The sequence below is a fragment of the Bactrocera oleae genome, chromosome 2 (genome assembly GCF_042242935.1).
Source record: "Bactrocera oleae isolate idBacOlea1 chromosome 2, idBacOlea1, whole genome shotgun sequence".
Classification (NCBI taxonomy): domain Eukaryota; kingdom Metazoa; phylum Arthropoda; class Insecta; order Diptera; family Tephritidae; genus Bactrocera; species Bactrocera oleae.
This window is the reverse complement of record NC_091536.1, coordinates 46,394,258-46,416,087: the sequence shown is the minus strand read 5'-3', so window position 1 is coordinate 46,416,087 and position 21,830 is coordinate 46,394,258. Positions and strand designations below refer to the sequence as shown.

At 33.5% G+C, this 21,830-nt stretch overlaps 1 protein-coding gene across 1 annotated transcript; it reads right to left on the bottom strand.

Annotated features, from left to right (window-relative positions):
- Positions 1 to 18,845: 18,845 nt before the first annotated feature.
- On the bottom strand, positions 18,846 to 21,597 carry LOC138858928 (uncharacterized). Its single transcript, XM_070112984.1, has one exon. It carries the CDS (start codon positions 21,398 to 21,400, stop codon positions 20,093 to 20,095), a length of 1,308 nt encoding a protein of 435 aa, XP_069969085.1. The 5' UTR covers positions 21,401 to 21,597; the 3' UTR covers positions 18,846 to 20,092.
- Between the last annotated feature and the right edge of the window lie 233 nt (positions 21,598 to 21,830).

Genomic DNA, 21,830 nt, shown 5'->3' with positions numbered 1-21,830 from the left:
CCATACAACAGAGCCATATTCCAATATAGGTCTAACCAAAGTTGTATAAAGTGTTTTAGTAATATACGGATCTCTAAATTCTTTAGACCAACGTTTAACAAAACTGAGGACAGCTTTTGATTTCAAGACCATGGTATCAATATGAAGACTAAAATTAAGCTTAGGGTCCATATTAACTCCCAAATCAACATAATTAAAAACTTGCTCTCAAATATGGTGTTTTATTACATAAGAAGAGTGGTGCACAGATCTACGGGAAAAGCACATCATCTTACATTTATTGAGGTTCAATGGCAAATCATTTCTATCACCCATGCAACCAAATTGTTTAAGTCTGTTTGCAACAGACACCTTTCCTCAGTTGAAGTATATGATTTAAAAAACTTTACGTCGTCAGCGTATATTAAAATTTTTGAGAATTTTATTACTGAAGAGATATCGTAATAAATAACAAGAACAGAATCGGGCCAAGATGACTACCTTGCGGAACACCTGAAGAAACATTAATTGTATCTGAAGGTGTATCCTCAAATATCACTCGTTGTGTTCTATTATAAAGATAGGAAGATACCCATTGAAGGAATCTTGGCTGAAAGCCCAATGGATCAAGTTTATGTATGAGAATCGAGATATTTACTTTTTCGAAAGCTTTGCTAAAGTCTGTGTATATAACATCCGTATGCTTATGTTCCCTAAAACCTAATGATAAATGGTTTACAAATTCAAGTAAGTTTGTTATAGTCGAATTCCCTTTACGAAGTCCATGCTGAGCTGAGGAAATTAACGGAGAAATCGAAAAGGTTATATGGTCAGTGGTGATAGCTTCAAAAAGGTTAGGTATAACTGATAGTTTTGCAATACCTCTATAGTTTTCAATGTTGGATCTAAATCCACTTTTATGCAAAGGAGTTATACTCGTAAATGACTGTGTCCATATTGAAGGAAATATACCGTGTTTAAGAGAGGAATTAAATATCCTTGTCAAAGGCAAGTAAATATATTTGGCAATATTTTTTAGGAAGCATGAGGGTATCATGTCTGGGCCATAACTAAAAGATGGTTTTAACTTATTTAAATTAAGTAGGACGTCTTCTTCAGAAATAATTGGAGCGGTCATTAAAGTATTCGAACAAAGCACGTGCTGATAAGAAATAGTTTTGGAAGAATTATTACAGTAGTTTGACTTGAAAAATTCTGCAAACATATTGGATATAATATCATTGTCACTTGAAATGATAGATTTGTATTTCATTGCGGACGGAAATTTGGAAATCCAGCGTTTGGAGTTGACGAAATCATAAAACGATTTTGGATTACTTACAATATTTTTTTTACTTTATTTAAGTAATTATTATAACATTTTTTGTTTAGGTCAAAATATTGTCGACGCAATAGAGAATATTTAGAATAGTCGACAAGTGAACCGGTTTTTTTTAAATGTTTAAAGGCTCGAGTTTTTCTGTTTTTTAATTTATATAACTCTTTCGAAAACCACAGACTTATACTTTTGCTTTTATTAACAATTACTATTGGAACATACTTTTCAAATAATTTCATAATAATGTTATTAAAATGAGAGACACTTTAACTTTTTAAAATTAGCTTTTGCAAAGTTAAACCGAGTACAGAAGCACGAAGTTTGATGATTATTATCCCGTACATTGCCTGAGATTTCGACAGATATTTCCAAAGCAGGATGATATAAGTCCTCTGGTAGAACAAGAGGATTACTCTGAATAACGGAACACTTTGAAGAGGTATCAACGTACTCTTAATCTAAGCATTTACCAAATTTATTCGGAATCAAATTAATTTGGGTCGGTCCCTGAAACAAGAATATTATAGGATAGAGGAATGCACGGCAAATAGAACACCTCCACCGATTCTGTTCAGTCGATCACATCTAAAAATTTGAAATTCGCTGTTTAAAATCTCATTATCAAAAATAATCAAGTTTCTGTAAATCCAATTATATGGAAATTAAAATTGGAACTGTTCGAATACAAGTCAGTTAATTTTGTATTAAGACCTCTAACATTTTGATAATAAATGCTTAGCAAATTTCTACGAATCAGTTTTTTATATCGGTGGTTGCTTTTGGTAATTTAACAATGTTTCTCAGTTTGACTTCTAAGTTTAGGTTTAAATTCGCGTACAAAAGCCCCAGGTGGCCAGAATGAACTATCTAAGATCTTTTTGAATGTTTCAAGAGATACGTATATTTTAAACGATGATATACTTCCATCATAATTGAAGTTAAATTTACGGATATTGATATCATCGATTTTTAAACGTGACGAAATGTAAGATTTAATGTCCTCCACCAAGGTATCTTTGGCAAGTCTCGAAATAAAGATAGACTTTTAGGTGGAATAACTATCAAATTATTAACTGATGCTACTAAGTTAATAGGGGGAGCCTCTGGAATTGTGAGACACTTATTACTATTAGATAAAGCTTTTGGGGAATTGAGCTCTTTGGAATATAGGCGTGTTATCGATCTTTTTTGGGTGTTCCGTTCCTTAGGAGGCTTATATTTAACTGTATAGTATAAACAGTTTTAAAACAATCTACTTTTCATAACATATATAACTAGAAGAAAATATATACATAAAATTAGGTACACTTCATGGATAGTAATTACATTAACAATATAAGTCGAAATAATCACCTGAAACAAAAATATATATAAAAGATCGGGTACAATTCATGAATAACATAATAATAATCTAAACAATATACTAATTAGTAAATAATATTTACAAAATATTCTAAATCACTCACAGCCTAATACTTATTAAATGTAAATGTAAAGTTATAAATTTTAAGACATAACACGGCATCACATTGTAGCAGATTTGAGGCATTTGGACTTTTTAGTACTAGAATTTTAGTAGGCAGCCCGTATTAAGTGTGATGAAGTTAGTAGTAGAATATAAGTAGAAACCCGTACCAGGTGTGCATTTAGTAGTAGAATTTTTAGGATTGATTACTTGTAGATTTATACAATGATGCAAGGTAAGTTTTTTCATGAAGCTCGTTCAAACCCCTAATTTATTTCTTTAATGTTATAGATGTCGCTTTATATACATCAAAGTTGGTAGTACAGGCCGTTGTAATGACTCTTTCATATTTAAGAGCTCGGATTTAAAATGCCAGTTTGTACAATCTAGGCTATTTAAAGACATGAGTAGACAAATACCATCAGTTAATGTTCCAGTCGTTTTGGTAAACGACTCTGCGTTCAAACTTGATGAATATTTTATGAAACCATACCCATTTTGTATAAACCAACTATTGTATAAAAAACAATTTTACTATACACTCTCGAAATACCGAAGAGTCGTTGAGAATGCTTTCGGCCATTTAAACGCAATGTTTAGGCGGGTTGGAGAAGGCTTGGATAACCACATAGTCAACACGAAAACTGTCATAAAAGCGTGCTGTGTTTTGCACAACTTTTCTAATGAGGGGAATGATGATATTAATGAAAGGTGGCTTGCAGCACAACAAATCGAAGACCGAACTCGCCTGTTGCCAGAAAACATTTACTTTAAAACTGAGTGCGCCGCCTCTAGATGTTAAAAAATATTTTTTTTGTCCAAAAATTTTCTTTTTTTATAATCTACAGATTTTATTTAAATTTTTTTTTCGCTCCACCCTAATACATATATATGTACTTGTAATATAATATAAAAAAAATTTTATATATAAAATATATATATATTATATATTATATATACTAATAATACTGTTTTTTTAATGTTTATGGTAGTAATACTAGTTTTGGAGACGAAGGGATTCAATGAAAACGTCCTTCATAGCGCAAAAATCGTCGTCCCTCATCGCCTGCGTCGCCATTAAAAAATTTTCCCTAATCTTCTCCATCACTGACACTGCTGTCTTCTTTCTTGCTTTTCCAGCGTTACTAGATGAAAGATGATTTGAATCAGACTCTACCGGTATTTGCCCTATGTCGTCATTATGCACTGAAAATTTAAATACCTATACTCGTAAAATACATAAAAGTACTGTAAATGTTCAAAAAACGCCGTTTAATAAAAATAATGACACATATAGATAAAAGTATTTATTAAAAAATTACCAAAATATTTTCCCGTAATATTATATTTATTTCACTGAAAATTGGCTCGTTTAGTTCAAAATTTGATCTACAGGATTTTAGCAGTAAAGGTCTAACTGCCCCGAAAGGCGAACCGGGATATTAAATTTAATTTCAGACAGGAAAGAAGAACTGCAAACTGTTCCATTCAAAATTTTCACTAAGTATATTATGCCAAGCATTTTCCTACGACTAGAAAGTGTAGGTAGATTAATAAGTTTTAAACGACTAGTGTATGGAGGTAGACTTACCCTAGAATCCCATCGGAAATGCGCAAAAGCGAAAAGTAAAAATTGTTTTTGAACCGACTCTAACTTGTCAGAATGGATTTGGTAGCTAGGGTTCCATACAACAGAGCCATATTCCAATATAGGTCTAACCAAAGTTGTATAAAGTGTTTTAGTAATATACGGATCTCTAAATTCTTTAGACCAACGTTTAACAAAACTGAGGACAGCTTTTGATTTCAAGACCATGGTATCAATATGAAGACTAAAATTAAGCTTAGGGTCCATATTAACTCCCAAATCAACATAATTAAAAACTTGCTCTCAAATATGGTGTTTTATTACATAAGAAGAGTGGTGCACAGATCTACGGGAAAAGCACATCATCTTACATTTATTGAGGTTCAATGGCAAATCATTTCTATCACCCATGCAACCAAATTGTTTAAGTCTGTTTGCAACAGACACCTTTCCTCAGTTGAAGTATATGATTTAAAAAACTTTACGTCGTCAGCGTATAATAAAATTTTTGAGAATTCTATTACTGAAGAGATATCGTAATAAATAACAAGAACAGAATCGGGCCAAGATGACTACCTTGCGGAACACCTGAAGAAACATTAATTGGATCTGAAGGTGTATCCTCAAATATCACTCGTTGTGTTCTATTATAAAGACAGGAAGATACCCATTGAAGGAATCTTGGCTGAAAGCCCAGCGGATCAAGTTTATGTATGAGAATCGAGATATTTACTTTATCGAAAGCTTTGCTAAAGTCTGTGTATATAACATCCGTATGCTTATGTTCCCTAAAACCTAATGATACATGGTTTACAAATTCAAGTAAGTTTGTTATAGTCGAATTCCCTTTATGAAATCCATGCTGAGCTGAGGAAATTAACGGAGAAATCGAAAAGGTTATATGGTCAGTGATGATAGCTTCAAAAAGGTTAGGTATAACTGATAGTTTTTCAATACCTCTATAGTTTTCAATGTTGGATCTAAATCCACTTTTATGCAAAGGAGTTACACTCGTAAATGACTGTGTCCATATTGAAGGAAATATACCGTGTTTAAGAGAGGAATTAAATATCCTTGTCAAAGGCAAGTAAATATATTTGGCAATATTTTTTAGGAAGCATGAGGGTATCATGTCTGGGCCATAACTAAAAGATGGTTTTAACTTATTTAAATTAAGTAGGACGTCGTCTTCTTCAGAAATAATTGGAGCGGTCATTAAAGTATTCGAACAAAGCACGTGCTGATAAGAAAAAGTTTTGGAAGAATTATTACAGTAGTTTGACTTGAAAAATTCTGCAAACATATTGGATATAATATCATTGTCACTTGAAATGATAGATTTGTATTTCATTGCGGACGGAAATTTGGAGATCCAGCGTTTGGAGTTGACGAAATCATAAAACGATTTTGGATTACTTACATAATTTTTTTTACTTTATTTAAGTAATTATTATAACATTTTTTGTTTAGGTCAAAATATTGTCGACGCAATAGAGAATATTTAGAATAGTCGACAAGTGAACCGGTTTTTTTAAAATGTTTAAAGGCTCGAGTTTTTCTGTTTTTCAATTTATATAACTCTTTCGAAAACCACAGACTTATACTTTTGCTTTTATTAACAATTACTATTGGACAATATTTTCAAAAAATTTCATAATTTTATTAAAATGAGAGACACTTTAACTTTTTAAAATTAGCTTTTGCAAAGTTAAACCGAGTACAGAAGCACGAAATTTGATGAGAACAAGAGGATTACTCTGAATAACGGAACACTTTGAAGAGGTATCAACGTACTCTTAATCTAAGCATTTACCAAATTTATTCGGAATCAAATTAATTTGGTTCAGACCTAACTCGGACATTTTTTTGAAAAACTCATTAAAACATGACCGATTGCAAATCGGCACGATATAGTCATCGAAAGGTTTCCACGAAGCACACGGTAAATCAAATCACCTAATACAATTATTGAATCTGCATTATTTGCAATCGAGGTAGCACTATTTATTAAAGAAGCATGCTGCATGTATACAGATAAGTCCGAATGGGGTGGTATATAAGATAGGGTTAAATAAATAAAGCAACTATTAACGTAGACTCTAATACATTTAAATTCAAATGAGTCGGTCCCTGAAACAAGAATATTTTCAGATAGGATAGAGGAATGCACGGCAAATAGAACACCTCCACCGATTCTGTTCAGTCGATCACATCTAAAAATTTGAAATTCGCTGTTTAAAATCTCATTATCAAAAATAACCAAGTTTCTGTAAATCCAATTATATGGAAATTAAAATTGGAACTGTTCAAATACAAGTCAGTTAATTTCGTATTAAGACCTCTAACATTTTAATAATAAATGCTTAGCAAATTTCTACCAATCAGTTTTTTATATCGGTGGTTGCTTTTGGTAATTTAACAATGTTTTCCTCAGTTTGACTTCTAAGTTTAGGTAACAACATAATAATAATCTAAACAATATACTACTTTTTAGTACTAGAATATTAGTAGGCAGCCCGTATTAAGTGTGATGAAGTTAGTAGTAGAATATAAGTAGAAACCCGTACCAGGTGTGCATTTAGTAGTAGAATTTTTAGGATTGATTACTTGTAGATTTATACAATGATGCAAGGTAAGTTTTTTCATGAAGCTCGTTCAAACCCCTAATTTATTTCTTTAATGTTATAGATGTCGCTTTATATACATCAAAGTTGGTAGTACATGCCGTTGTAATGACTCTTTCATATTTAAGAGCTCGGATTTAAAATGCCAGTTTGTACAATCTAGGCTATTTAAAGACATGAGTAGACAAATACCATCAGTTAATGTTCCAGTCGTCTTGTTAAACGACTCTGCGTTCAAACTTGATGAATATTTTATGAAACCATACCCATTTTGTATAAACCAACTATTGTATAAAAAAAAATTTTACTATACACTCTCGAAATACCGAAGAGTCGTTAAGAATGCTTTCGGCCATTTAAACGCAATGTTTAGGCGGGTTGGAAAAGGCTTGGATAACAACATAGTCAACACGAAAACTGTCATAAAAGCGTGCTGTGTTTTGCACAACTTTTCTAATGAGGGAAATGATGATATTAATGAAAGGGGGCTTGCAGCACAACAAATCGAAGACCGAACTCGCCTGTTGCCAGAAAACATTTACTTTAAAACTGAGTGCGCCGCCTCTAGATGTTAAAAAATATTTTTTTTGTCCAAAAATTTTCTTTTTTTATAATCTACAGATTTTATTTAAATTTTTTTTTCGCTCCACCCTAATACATATAAATGTACTTGTAATATAATATAAAAAAAATTTTATATATAAAATATATATATATTATATATACTAATAATACTGTTTTTTTTTATGTTTATGGTAGTAATACTAGTTTTGGAGACGAAGGGATTCAATGAAAACGTCCTTCATAGCGCAAAAATCGTCGTCCCTCATCGCCTGCGTCGCCATTAAAAAATTTTCCCTCATCTCCTCCATCACTGACACTGCTGTCTTCTTTCTTGCTTTTCCAGCGTTACTAGATGAAAGATGATTTGAATCAGACTCTACTGGTATTTGCCCTATGTCGTCATTATGCACTGAAAATTTAAATACCTATACTCGTAAAATACATAAAATATATAAAAATAATGACATTAAAACGAACCAATGTTTACAGAGTATATAATTAATTAAATGATACGGCGCATTATGGAACCTACGCCAATACAATTACAACTTACCCGTAATGCTATCCTCGACAAGCTCGGCGCTTTGATAAAGTATAGATAAAAGTATTTATTAAAAAATTACCAAAATATTTTCCCGTAATATTATATTCATTTCACTGAAAATTGTTCACTATAAACCAATAAACTAAGTATAATATATTTCACGAATTAACAAAAGTGTTTTCATTTTTGTTTACAATTTACATGCTGTTCAATGCTTCTCCTTCTCAACTCAAAAGAATTACATAAGAGATGGTGGTTAGTGTACACTTGTTATTTACATGAGTTAAGCCTACCCTCGCAGCAGAGAACGTATATTATACTTAGATAATGTCCAACCAGAGAACTTAGAAGAACGAGAAGGTGCAATTGACTTTTGTATGATGCTCGATTGGACGGCTAACAGAGCTGAAAAATTGAGATCAGGGAGTTCACCATTTCCTGTAGTATTCGCTGTTATTTAACAGAAATGAGAATTTATAACAACGTTCTCTTGCAGAAATACGTATCTGTCAACATAAAGAGAAAAACAAGAAAAAACGTTAACTTCGGTTGCACCGAAGCTATAATATCCTTCACAATTACAAAGGCCCCTTACAAGAACTTGATTCCGAACGTTCAATTTGTATGGCAACTGTATGATATAGTGATCTGATCTGACCAATTTCTGCGGAGAATAATTTTTTGGCTTAAGCGATAACTCGTGCCTAATTTCGTGAAGATACCTCGTCAAATAAACAAATTTTCCATGCAAGCACTTTACTCCGATGGTTCAGTTAATATGGCAGCTATATGCTATAGTAATCCGATCTATACAATTTCTTCGGCGATTAGATTGATGCCTTAAATAATAATCCACGCCAAATTTCGTGAAGATACCTCGTCAAATGAAAGAGTTTCCCATACAAAAACTTGATTCCGACTTTTCAGTTTGTATGGCAGCTATCCGATCTATACAATTTTCTCGGAGATTATATAAATATCTTAAATAATAATACATGCCAAATTTCGTGAAGATAACTCGTCAAATGAAAGAGTTTTCCATACAATCACTTCATTGCGATTGTTCAGTTTGTATGGCAGCAATATGCTATAGTCATCCGATCTGAATAATTTCTTCGGAGATTACATTGTTGCCTCAAATAATAATCCATGCCAAATTTCGTGAAGATACCTAGTCAAATGAAAGAGTTTTCCATACAAACACTTGATTCCGATTGTTCAGTTTGTTTGGCAGCTATATGCTATAGTAGTCCGATATCGCCCGTTCCGACAAATGAGCAGCTTCTTTGCGAGAAAAGGGCAGGTGTAAAATTTCAGATCGACAGCTTAAAAACTGAGGGACTAGTTTGTATATATACCGACAGACACACAGACGGACGTCTGTCTGTCATGACATGGCTAAATCAGCTCATCTGATCATGCTGATCATTTATGTACTTATTTTATAGGGTCTCCGACATTTCCTTCTGGGTGTTACAAACTTCGTTGCAAACTTAATATACCCTGTTTAGGGTATAATGAAATACTTTGAACAAAATATACAAATGCCACTTCAGATATGCATGATTATTTTTTGCCATATAAACGATTTTTATGATGAAAAATTGATAAATATGATTTGTTTGCACAAATGCGGCATGATAAAATGCGAAAGATTATGCAAAAAAATATAATTTAATTTTAATAATATTCTAATTTCAATTGTTACAAAATTAATAATTTATGTGTGTACATATGTACATCAATATGGAGTTCATTTCCATTCTCTGGTATGTACACATTGAGAAATAGAATCTTTGATATTATCACTTATCAATAAATACATGTGCGCGCACTCCTCTATATGTAAGTATTTATGTACAAATATGCGTATGACATTGCAAAATAAGTACAGTTTTGTACAATGTTGTACAAAAACAACAATTCTCTCAAATAACAGGAGCAGCGTCAGAAATCAATATGGCAGCCAAATTGACAAATCCTAAATTTGTAGTAAATCACACAGCAACAACATTGTTATTCATGAACGCTGGCGCACATGCAGTAAGCCATGTCATAACATTCATAAAAGCAAACCCCTTACATATCTCCCCGAGCATGTGTTTGCCCACAAGCGTCTTTTCGATGCGATGGCAAAAGCTAGAAATCATAAATTGAACAACTTTTTTATGTTCCCTCTAGAAGGGAAAAGTGACAACTCTGCTAGCCCACAAAACACAAAAAAAGGACAAAAGTGGCAACAAAGCTTTTGTCAATTTAAAATATTTTACAATTCTAAAATATTTTTCCGTGACTCGCAAAAATCTGCGTCAATAGCGGTGACAATCGGGGAGCGTTCGTTTATTTTTCGGCACATCTCGAATTTTCTACCAACAACACAATGTTGTGACGCTTTGTCGTCGCATCAGCCCTTCGACAGATTGACTCTTTGACATGAGCTTCGATCATTTGTTGACCGTGTCAACGGAGATTTCACATGAAGTAATGAGTATACATATCTACATACATACATAAGTTGTTTGTAGATAAATGTACAAATATTTTTCTTTCATATTTCTTTACATGCACACATGATATGAAAATGCCGACGGCAAAACACAATTCTGTACTTTTGTGACTCGATTATGGTGTCAAGTACATGAATTATTTTAAGAAATATAATAAAAATACTTTACTAGTAATAATTTAAAAGTATTTTGATATATTTCTGATAATAAATTAAAAATGAATTAACATAAAATAATTTAAAAAATAATAAATAATAGTTCAATAAAAAGGAATATAATATATATATATATATTTCAAATGGCATATTAATATTCCTAGTTTGGCATACATATTATATTCTCTGCAATATTCACCTTTGGGAATGTTAAGAGAGCTATACGTGTACAGATTCACCGCTGTTATAAAAGCGAGAAATGTTATTTGTTTCTACTGCGTGTGAGGTGAACTCCTCTATAAAATTTTACAAATGTTCGCCGTCGAGCCTGCACCTTCTCAAAACACTGAAATACCTTAGATCATTTTTAGGACTTTCAGGTTACTATAGACGCTTTACAAAAGATTGCGCAAAGTGAGGAAAACCACTCACAACCCTTCAAATCCAATTAAACGACGAAAGAAAAGCAGCATTCAATCAAATAAAATCCACATTGACATCGAAAGACGTCATCTTACAATATCCTGATTATAAACAAGAGTTCGATTTAGCCACACACGCTTCCAAATACGCCATAGGCGCTGTCCTGGAACATAATGGAAAACCCATAACCTTTATATCTAGAACATTAAGTAAAACTAAAGAAAACTATGCAGTCAATGAAAAAGAAACGCTTGCCATTATTTGGACATTAAATACATTTAGGAACTATCTCTATGAAACTGCGAAAGTAATAATCCATACAGATCATCAACCTCTCACTTACGCCTTAAGCATTAAAAATAGTTATTCTAAATTAAAACGATGAAAAGCCACACTCAAAGAGTATAATTACGAATTAAGATATAAACCTGGCAAAGCCAATATCGTAGCAGATACCCTTTAAGACCATTTTAAATAAATTCTTTATCAGTAGCCACACATTCAGATGACAGCTCATCTCATTAGGAGACGAAGATAGTTACCAATTTAAAATACCATTCTGTACATACCATAGACATGTAATAATTAAACAAACATTTTCCTCAGAAAAACTTTCACTTTTTAAACGTTACGTAAATCCCTCGGTAACAAACGGTATATTTACTTCCGAAGAAATAATGGGAATAATTCAACGAATATACCCAATTCAGTTTTTAATTATAAAACTGGATATACTCAAAAGAAAGTTGATGACATTACGAACAAAAACATTCAAAACGAAAGAATATTAGAAGAACATAAACGTGCACACAGAAATAGAGACGAAAATGCAAAACAATTAGAAGCTATAATTAAACAACGCTCAAATCAACGTGGACAGGAAAATACCAGAAAGATATCTTTTACCAATTTTTAAATCACGAAATACGTAAATCACGCAGCCGTAGAAATTCTAAAAGATGTAAAACCAATGCAAAACTTTCGAAGTAAAAGGGCAATTAATTTTATTGGGACGGCATGGAAATATGTATGTATATTGCCGGTAGTCCAGATTATGTCGATGTTGAAATCATAAGTAACCATATAAACAAATTAAATAATAAAAACAACAAACAAATTTTCATTACCGAAACATTTAATAAAAATATTAATAATTTAATAAACAAAATGAAATATCTAATTATATTAAGACAGATAATAGTATCGAAAACGAATTAGCCTTAAGTATTGGAAGTAGAAATAGAATAATTAAAGAAAAATTCGTTTATATTAAATATGCCTAAGTCAATGTTGTTACAATAAATAAAAACGAAATAAAAAATGCAGTTTTAAATCTTCAAGAAGAGAATATGCCATTCGTCACCGTAGAAGAAGCACTAGAGTATGCCAATGTGAACATTTTAACTAACGCAACCACGTTACTATATATCATTAAAATTACATTATCACAAAAAGAAAATTACAACAATGTTATTATAAAACCTGTAAAAAGGATAAATAAAACTTTACATTAAAATTTTATCAAATTTTGACAAATGGGACGTAAATCTTTGCATTAAAGACAAATGTACCGAATATAGTTTTTCCAAAATATGTAAAAGAGATCAAATAGTAGATATAAGTAATGATAATTGTATATCTAGATTAATAAAAAGTCTGAATTCGTCGTGTACCATGAGAAGCGGTCACCACATACCAACGATAGAAGAACTAGAGGCCCTACTATCTTAAATGATTTCAACGGAACAGTTGAGACCATCATAGAAGACCACCGTAGAAGACCACAAAATTGTTGGTTCCTTTCTTATAAAGTTCCACAATACAACACTTAAAATAAACAATCAATATTTTCGCTACATTGAGATACCGTCACTCAGATTAGCAACAGTTCCATTAGTTATCCCCATCTGAGAGTAAACGAATAAACATATTGTCGTTGAAAGCTCTAAACGAGTTGCACATCAACAATACAAAACGCATTGATTATCTAAGCGGTTAGCAGTGTTTGGCAACAAGCACAATCGAAGGAGAAAATCAACATCAAGAAAACATTAGACCCATCAACCTACTTCCTTTCTAATCGATCGAACTTAAGAGGGTAGGAGTTTATGTAGCAAAAGCTATAAGGTTGCATATGAAACATAATCCGTTTGATATAACGAAATACGCTGTTTCAACCATTAGCACAGGATCACTGTATCGAATTTGTGATGTGGCGAATGGTATATGACGAAGGAAATGGCGCGCAGTTTCGTTGCCGTAATCAGATGTATAAGTGAATATGAAAGGTTGATGTATCGCTCAGGCTCTAAACGAAGCAAATGTGTTGAATCCGCTGGGGGACCATCCTTTATGTTAGCTGGCGGTCTTTTGTGCTGATATCTTGTGTAGTGTGGTACATAGTAGTACATACTAGGGTGCCCCAGTTTGTGGACTGGTGAAGTTTTGTGATGTGTACCGCGGGCAGAGAACGTATATTATAGAGAAGGTCCACGGTGCGGTCATTATTATAATATTTCAATTTTTGGGCGTGTTGGCGTGTTTCATCACAATTAACTCAAAAAAAGTAGAATTGAATATTTTCAGTGTTAAATGAGAAAAAAAAGCTAATTCCAATGCTAAGATATGTACTCTTACAGATTTGTTTATTTAAAATGCGCAAACGACGCATATACTTTATAGATAATCTATAAATATACTCGTTCATGTTGTATTTATATATTTATTTGCTTTGGTCATTAAAGGTTTTGATAATATCTGAAAAGGCCAGGTCACATATACTCATACATATACATATGTATTATTATGTATGCATACTCGTTCATGTTGTATTTAGATATATACTCGTTCATGTTGTATTTATATATTTATTTGCTTTGGTCATTAAAGGTTTTGATAACATCTGAAAAGGCCAGGTCACATATACTCATACATATACATATGTATTATTATGTATGCATGTAAACAAATATGAAAGAACCATGCGCATAATGTTTGTAAATTTGTCTACATACGACTTAGTATGTAAGTATGTACACTCATTGCTTCATGTGAAATCTCCGTTGAAACGGCCAAGAGTCAATGTGTCGAAGGACTGACGCGACGACAAAGCATTGTGTTGCCACGGAAAAATATTTTCGATAATGCATATATGCATGTAGGTTTGTTATATGCACATATAGAGCAGTACGCACATTCCTCCCTTCCGTACCTACCGCCCGCATCAGAGATAAAGAGATGCCCAACTCGTCTCTCACTGGAAATGAGAGCGCAATTGATAAACGTCAAAACCTACTGAACTCAAGCAACTGTCAAAGTTCAGTAGGTCTGACGTTTAGCAATTGGAAAAAGAGGGACGGCCAGATTAAAATCCTACAGAAAAATATATAAACAGAGAGATTTGTGCTGCTGTTGCAGATCACTAACAAAATTGGAAAACAATGAAAATCTACAATGGAAAGTGTTGTAAAAAACGCTAATTTTTAGGCGCTCTCACACTGGAAAGAGTTGGGCATCCCATTATCCCTGTCCCGCATCAAACCAAATTTGTCAAAAGTTATGCCGTAGTTGCAACGCAGAAATCGGTTGTTCTCTTTTGTTTTCATTTCACTAATGTTGCCATTGGATGATCTATTTGTATGCACGAATTTTCACACATTTAGTTTTTTAGTTATTATTTTTGATAATGTAACAACTCAAAACTAAAATCCAACTATTAAAAATAGTTTGCCTTTAATAAGTGTATTCGACTGTGATTTTGAGGTATTTTAAAAATATTTCAAATATATTCAAGTTAATTTCTTAATTACTACAAAATATCGAGATTGGGAACCCTGCGTTGCAAGAGATTGCTCTCTCTCTCTCTCAGCTCACTCGTTTCTACGAAGAAAATCCAATTTACGCGGATATTCTACCGCACGGTCTGTTGAAGCAGACGGTAGAAGCGGTGGTGATTTTTCATTTACATTGCGCTCTCATAAGATAGGTCGTATCAGCTGATTCGGTCCACGGTTTTGCGTCGGTAACTGTTTGTGCCATTAGGTTTTGACAATTCACACGCTTGCCCGCAGTTGGACCAGAGAACTTAGAAAAACGAGAAGGTGCAAATTGAATTTTGTATGATGCTCGATTGGACGGCTAACAGAGCTGAAAAATTGAGATCAAGGAGTTCACCATTTTCTGTTGTATTCGCTGTTAACATAAATGAAACTTTATAACAACGTTCTCTTGTAGAAATACGTATCTCCCAACATAAAGTACAAATGTCACGACAGATATGCAAATTAACATAAAGACAAAAATTAAATACTTGAAACAAAAAATACAAATGTCACGTCAGATATGCAAATTAACTTCCTTCGTTTAGGAAGTGTTAAAAAATATAGTTTTCCGCAAACGCGCGGAAGAAATCAAATATGATGGTTTGAGTGATCCTGTTGGATGACCAGTTTTTATTTCAATTTACTCTTATTTATACAATTTTCTTATTTGCTTAATTCTTACAATAAGTGTCAGTTACAATATTCGCTTATTCAGTTATTGGTTTTATTGTTTACATTTTGTGAGTGGTCTTAGCTTAATGAAAAAGAATATTGGTTACTTAAAAAAGCAAAGATACTTATTAAGAAGCTGTGGTCTTAGCTTAATGAAAAATAATATTGATTACTTAAATAAGCAAATATGCTTATTAAGAAGCTGTATTATTGCTAAGTGCAAAGATACAGTTTCGTTTATAATTAGCGTAAAGCTACTGTGTGGAGGCTAATGGCAGCCCCCCTCTCTAAGATGAATCGTCACCGATTTAATATCATTTTAGATAGGTTATTTGTTTTATCCAAAATAGCGTTATACAAGTATGATATTTTTTGATATTCTGAATTTCTATTTATTTTAGAAGTTTTATAAGATTTTTTTAAATTTTACAATCCTATAAATTATGTACATTATTAACAAAATTACAAGTATGTACTATAAAAATGAGTGATGTTTAAAAACTTTCATTCGTTCAGCTAAAATATTTATGTTTTCAAGTTTCATTTCTTTATTTTTGTCTTTGATTTTATTACATTTACCTTTTTTTCTGGACAAAATATCTGATAGACAAGTATTATTAATTTTACAATAGCTGTTTATCATTTCTTTTTTACAATTTTTTATATTAATATATTATTTTTTGCATTTTGCAATTTCTTTCCCAATTACTAATATACCGTCTTCTTGTGTGATTGCTCTTACTTCATAGTTTTTGCAATCATTTATAATTTTTGGATACTTAATATTATATGTATAACAATTACATCTTTATTTTGTAATATCTTAAAGTTAGAATTGTCCATTAAATCAGTTATAGTCAATCTTCTGTGTTCATTTTGAACTATATATATTCAAGATTTAATATTATCTTTATGTACTATTCTATTTCTGTAGTTAATTGTAACCTTATTGCCTAAATCTTCTTTTATTATTTGTTTCTTGTATTTAGGCTTTAGCATATTTCTCTCCCCTATTATTTTCTTTTAAGTACAATATATTACATACTCATATATTCTGCCTTTGATTCCATATCTAGCGAAAGAGATATGGGTATTGTTTATTGTTATTTTTAGTTATTGTCGTGATTTCTGCCTTTATATCCGTTCGAAATGGTAAATTCACTTTTATTGAAGAATGGATTTGATTTATTTTATTTCTTATTTTTCCCCTCAAATATTCAATTTTTTTTATTTATGCCGGTATTTTCTTCGGCTGGTGCTTCAGAGAATTCTTTCTCCAAAGTAATTTTGTTTAGATAATTTCTTTTTATTGTCGGTAAGTACATTGACTGTCATTGTAAAACTTTTTTGTTCCACAGTAAATTTATTTGTTTTGTTGCCGGTATTACCATCGGCTGGCGTTGAAGAACTTTCTTGTTCCATAATATATTTTTTATTTTTAATATATTCATTGCGCTGGTATTAATCTTCAGCTGGCGCTTTAGGAGTCTCTGCTTCCAAAATAATTATATTTCCTTTAATGTTTTCATCTTTTAAATTTCCTTTACTCTCATGTTGCTCAGATTCGTCTCCTAAGCTAAATATGTCTTCTTCCTTTTCATTATTTATATCAACTTTTTTTATTTCAAGTTCATCACTGCATTATTCTCATAAATTCCTGATTTTATATAGCAACATGTTGCTTCCGTATCTACTAGTATTTTAAAGTTTTGGCCATTAACCCTGTCATGTAAGAAAATATATGGCAGATTTAGTTTTGATCTAAAAAATTATCCTCTTTAATATTATTTATTATTTGTGTTTTATTTGGTAGTTGATTACTTAGTTGTGCGCTGGCATATGGTCGTTTATGTGTAGTATTTATTCTTGTATTCTGTACATTATTATTTACGTTATAATGTGGTCGGTTTTGGATTCGAGTACTTGGATCGACATCCATTGGGATAGGTCTTGTCTGAATGTTTTGTTGTTAGGGCCTTTGGTTGTAGCCTCTTTGAAATTGGGTTTGTTGAAACCGTAAATTATTATTGAAATTTCCGTTATTAATGTTAGTACGTTGTCTGTAATAATTCGGATTTTTCCCGAATTGTGATGCGAAAATTGCTCGCATATTATTTGATTCTAATTCTTGTGCTTTTGAAAACGCATTTGGCAAATCACTTGCTGATAGTGAAAATAATATATTGGCTAAATTTCCATTTAGACCTGATATACATATAAGCAACGCATCCCGCTTATTTTTTGCGTTTAATTTTTTAGTTACGGCACTATCCGATTCGTAAGTCATTATCGTTTTATTAATAAGCAGAGTTAATTTTTCATTGACCTTATTATAGTATTCAATAATTGAATAAGTGCCCTGTCGCCAAATGCTCATCTCCTGTTCGATAATATGAGCTGGTCGCTTGTCCGCGTAAGCAAAATCGAGTTGGCACAAATGGCATCGAAATTAAGAACCGTTCCGTGATTGGTCCCCCTTGCGGTGGTGAATCGCGGTTTCGCGGAAATATTTGTTATATGGTTGGTCGAGCCTTCATTTATAGCATGCTTTTTTATAAATTTGAGTACTTGTAAGTTTCAGATTTACAATGCTCACAATACTTAGGCTTAAAATATTTTATGTTACTAGGATTTTTATACAATTTTGTTTATATAAATTAAATATATTAAAGTATTAACTTACTACTTTTCGTCCTTTTCTAAGGGGTTTGTTGATTGCTGTTTTAACTTCCCATTGGTTAGTATCACGTTTTGGGTTATATAATAGTTATAAATCCCTTGGTTGTTTTGTTTTTAACTAATTGTGTCCCTCGTTGGCGACGCTTCGGCTTAGCGTGCAATGTCTTATTTCTTCTTTTTTATTTTGTTTTTTTATTTATTTAGTATTTAATGTTGGGTTTTGTATTATGATTTTTGTTTGTTTAAAATATTATATACACATTTGAATCGCTTCGAGATTTAGTATTAGAACTTTTTGTTTTTTGGTATTTGAATCGGTTTTTGTTTTGTTATTTGAATCGATTTTTGTTTTTTTTTTTTACTTGTGCACCCGCGTAGCCGTACTTTTTTATTTTCGGGCATTTTATTCGCGTCGTGCCCCACGTTGTTGGGCGTCAATTAACTTCCTTCGTTTAGGAAGTGTTAAAAAATATAGTTTTCCGCAAACGCGCGGAAGAAATCAAATATGATGGTTTGAGTGATCCTGATGGATGACCAGTCTTTATTTCAATTTACTCTTATTTATACAATTTTCTTATTTGCTTAATTCTTACAATATTCGCTTATTCAGTCATGTAAACAATATTTTGTGGGTGGTCTTAGCTTAATGAAAAAGAATATTGGTTACTTAAATAAGTAAAGATGCTTGTCACCGATAAGGTGGGGCGAATTTAATGCATATTTGGTTTATGGTTTATTTCTAAATACACAAGCATTAAATTATTCACTTACAAAGAATTGTAATATATTTCACTTACCGCTGTGTGTCCTTCCACCTTCCTGGCTGGCTGATTGATGACAAAGCTCGAATATGATTTGCCAGAACTTATATGCACAAATATTGTCATTTACCGTACAGATCAGCACAGGAGAATAGGGGAACTGCACACTGCAGTTTACAAACAACAAGCATTTAGATAACTTAACATACATATGTAGTTTGTGCCTACCTGATTATGTGAAGGGAGAATGGCAAACATATAAATCGCACAAACAAGGAAACAGAAACTGTATAGCGGGAAATGTATGAGACAATTCAAGAGGATATAAAGAAATTGGAATTGAAACATACAACTGTAAAATAAATATAGAAATTAAATATAATACTAGGGTGGGCCCGAATCTACAACATCCCCGCCCCCGTGAATCAACCTGATTCAATACCATCAATGTCCAGAACAGCAAGTTTTGAGACTGCGCGTCGTTTCACTCCTCTGGAAGTTCGTATGTCTGCTCGACGCACCTCTCCATCAAGCCCATGATACACTCGATCTACCTTCCCTCAGCACCATTCTCGCCGTGGAACATTAGGATCGCATATGAACACCAAGTCCCCTTCTTTCTTCGGCTGCGTTCGTTGGCCCCGTTTTACTCGGCGAGTCAATGTAGGAAGATATTCAGTAATCCACTTGTTCCAAAAAAGATCCCTCAATTGACGAGCGATGAGCCACTGCTTGTGTGATACACAAGTTTTTTCCAAGTCTGTGTCTACTATCGTAGTATCGTACTAAATCATTAGGAGTTATCGACTGCTCCTAGTCCGCGGTGATGGGCATGTTCTCAGCTTCAATAAGAAAACTATTCAGGGTATGCTCCCTTGGTGTACCTTCTTTCAAAGTGTGATATAAAACTCGCTTGATACACTGTACCATTCTGGATTAAATGGTGAATTAAATACCCACTGAATATTTTTCTATGATAATTCACTTTGTAGACGTACGCAGTCGAATACTTCTGTGAATCGCTTGGCTTCTCGGTCAGCACCAACGAAATTCTTTCCATTGTCCGACCTAATCCTTAGGGGCATACCTCGTCGGTTCACAAAATTACGTATAGCAATGATACAGGAGTCGGTACTCAAGTCATGAGCCAGCTCTAGGTGCACAGCTCGCACAGTAGGGCACGTAAATAGTGCCACCCATCTCTTCTCAGTGCTGCGACGAACAGTGACAGTTAGTGGCCCAAAGTAATCGAGTTCTGTGTAGCTAAACGGTCTCACATAGGGAGTGAGTCTGTCCACAGGAAGCAGTCCCATCCTTGGAGCTATCGGGGCAGCTTTATTTATACGGCATACACCACAACTCGCAGTCACACTACGCAACAAACTTCTTAGTCGCGGCACCCAATAATTGCAATGGATATCTCCAATGGTAGCTTCTAAGTTCTGGGGGTTCATGAGGCTGTGATGATGTAACTTTAACAGCCTTGTAAATGCATGATTTGGCGGAAGAATAATAGGACGCCGTGTTGGTAGCCAGCTAGCTGCGTCAATGCGTCCCTGCACTCGGAGGACACCTTCCTCGTCTATGTATGGCGAAAGTTGTAATAACGGGCTGTTGGTGGAAATTTCCTGACCGTTTTCGATGGACTGGGTCTCTGTTGCATACACTTCACGTTGTACTAGGCGGCATAAGAGGCGTTTGGCATTCTCTACTTCTTTAGCGGTTAAACCATAGCATTGGTCTAGCTGTCCGCGGCGGCGACAATTGTTGATAAAGCGTAAAAGCCAGGCAACAGCTCTTACCAATCTTTTAAATGAAGAGAAATAATTAAAGTTCAAAAAATTACGACTCACGATGAGTAAGGCAAATTTAGACTGTAGTTCTTCATCAGGTTCATCATTTCCAAAGACTATGACATCTTCAGAGAGCCAAGATTGCTCATCCTGCTGTAAGAATGGGGGACCACGTGACCAACGCGTCACTGGACTAAAATTGATGCAATCATTTATACGAGTAGCTTCGTCGGCTACGTTGAGCTTTGTGGGCAGCCATCTCCAATTGGAAACGTTTGTAGTGGCCAATATCTCTGCTATTCTATGCTGTACGAAAGGCTTGTAACGACGGTGCTCTCTTCGAATCCATTTGATAACCGTTTTTGAGTCACTCCACAGAATGCAGTCTCTGATGTCAAGAATGTGTTCATCGGGGATGCACTGCATGAGACGAGTGCCTAAAACAGCTGTCTGATGTTCAAGCCGTGGCACGGTAAGAGTTTTCATTGGCGCGCATTTTGACTTAGAAGAAACGAATGTTACATCAATTTTACCCGATGAAGTTTGCGATCGAAGATAGGCAACAGCGGCGAAGGCATCTTCACTAGCGTCGACAAATACGTGGAGCTGAAGTATTTGAGGTACACCATTTCCAAAACAAAAACGAGGTATGGCGTATTTCACAACTTCTGGGAGTTGTTTACGCCACTTCTCCCAGACAGCGTTAATGTCGTTTGGCAACAGGTCGTTCCACTGGATGTCGTGTTTCCATAACTCACGCATAAGTAGTTTGTCGCCATAGACGAAGTTGCTCAGAAATCCTAGAGGGTCGAAAATCGACATAACAATGCTTAGGAGTTCTCTTTTAGAGGGAGGTCTTTCCCCATTTACAACTGCTTCACCAACATTATGGAATTTCAATTTAAAACCGAAACAA

Bases quoted from the DNA above. Each gene is read 5' to 3' on its own strand.
- LOC138858928 (XM_070112984.1), bottom strand. From the start codon at position 21,400: ATGAAAACTCTTACCGTGCCACGGCTTGAACATCAGACAGCTGTTTTA.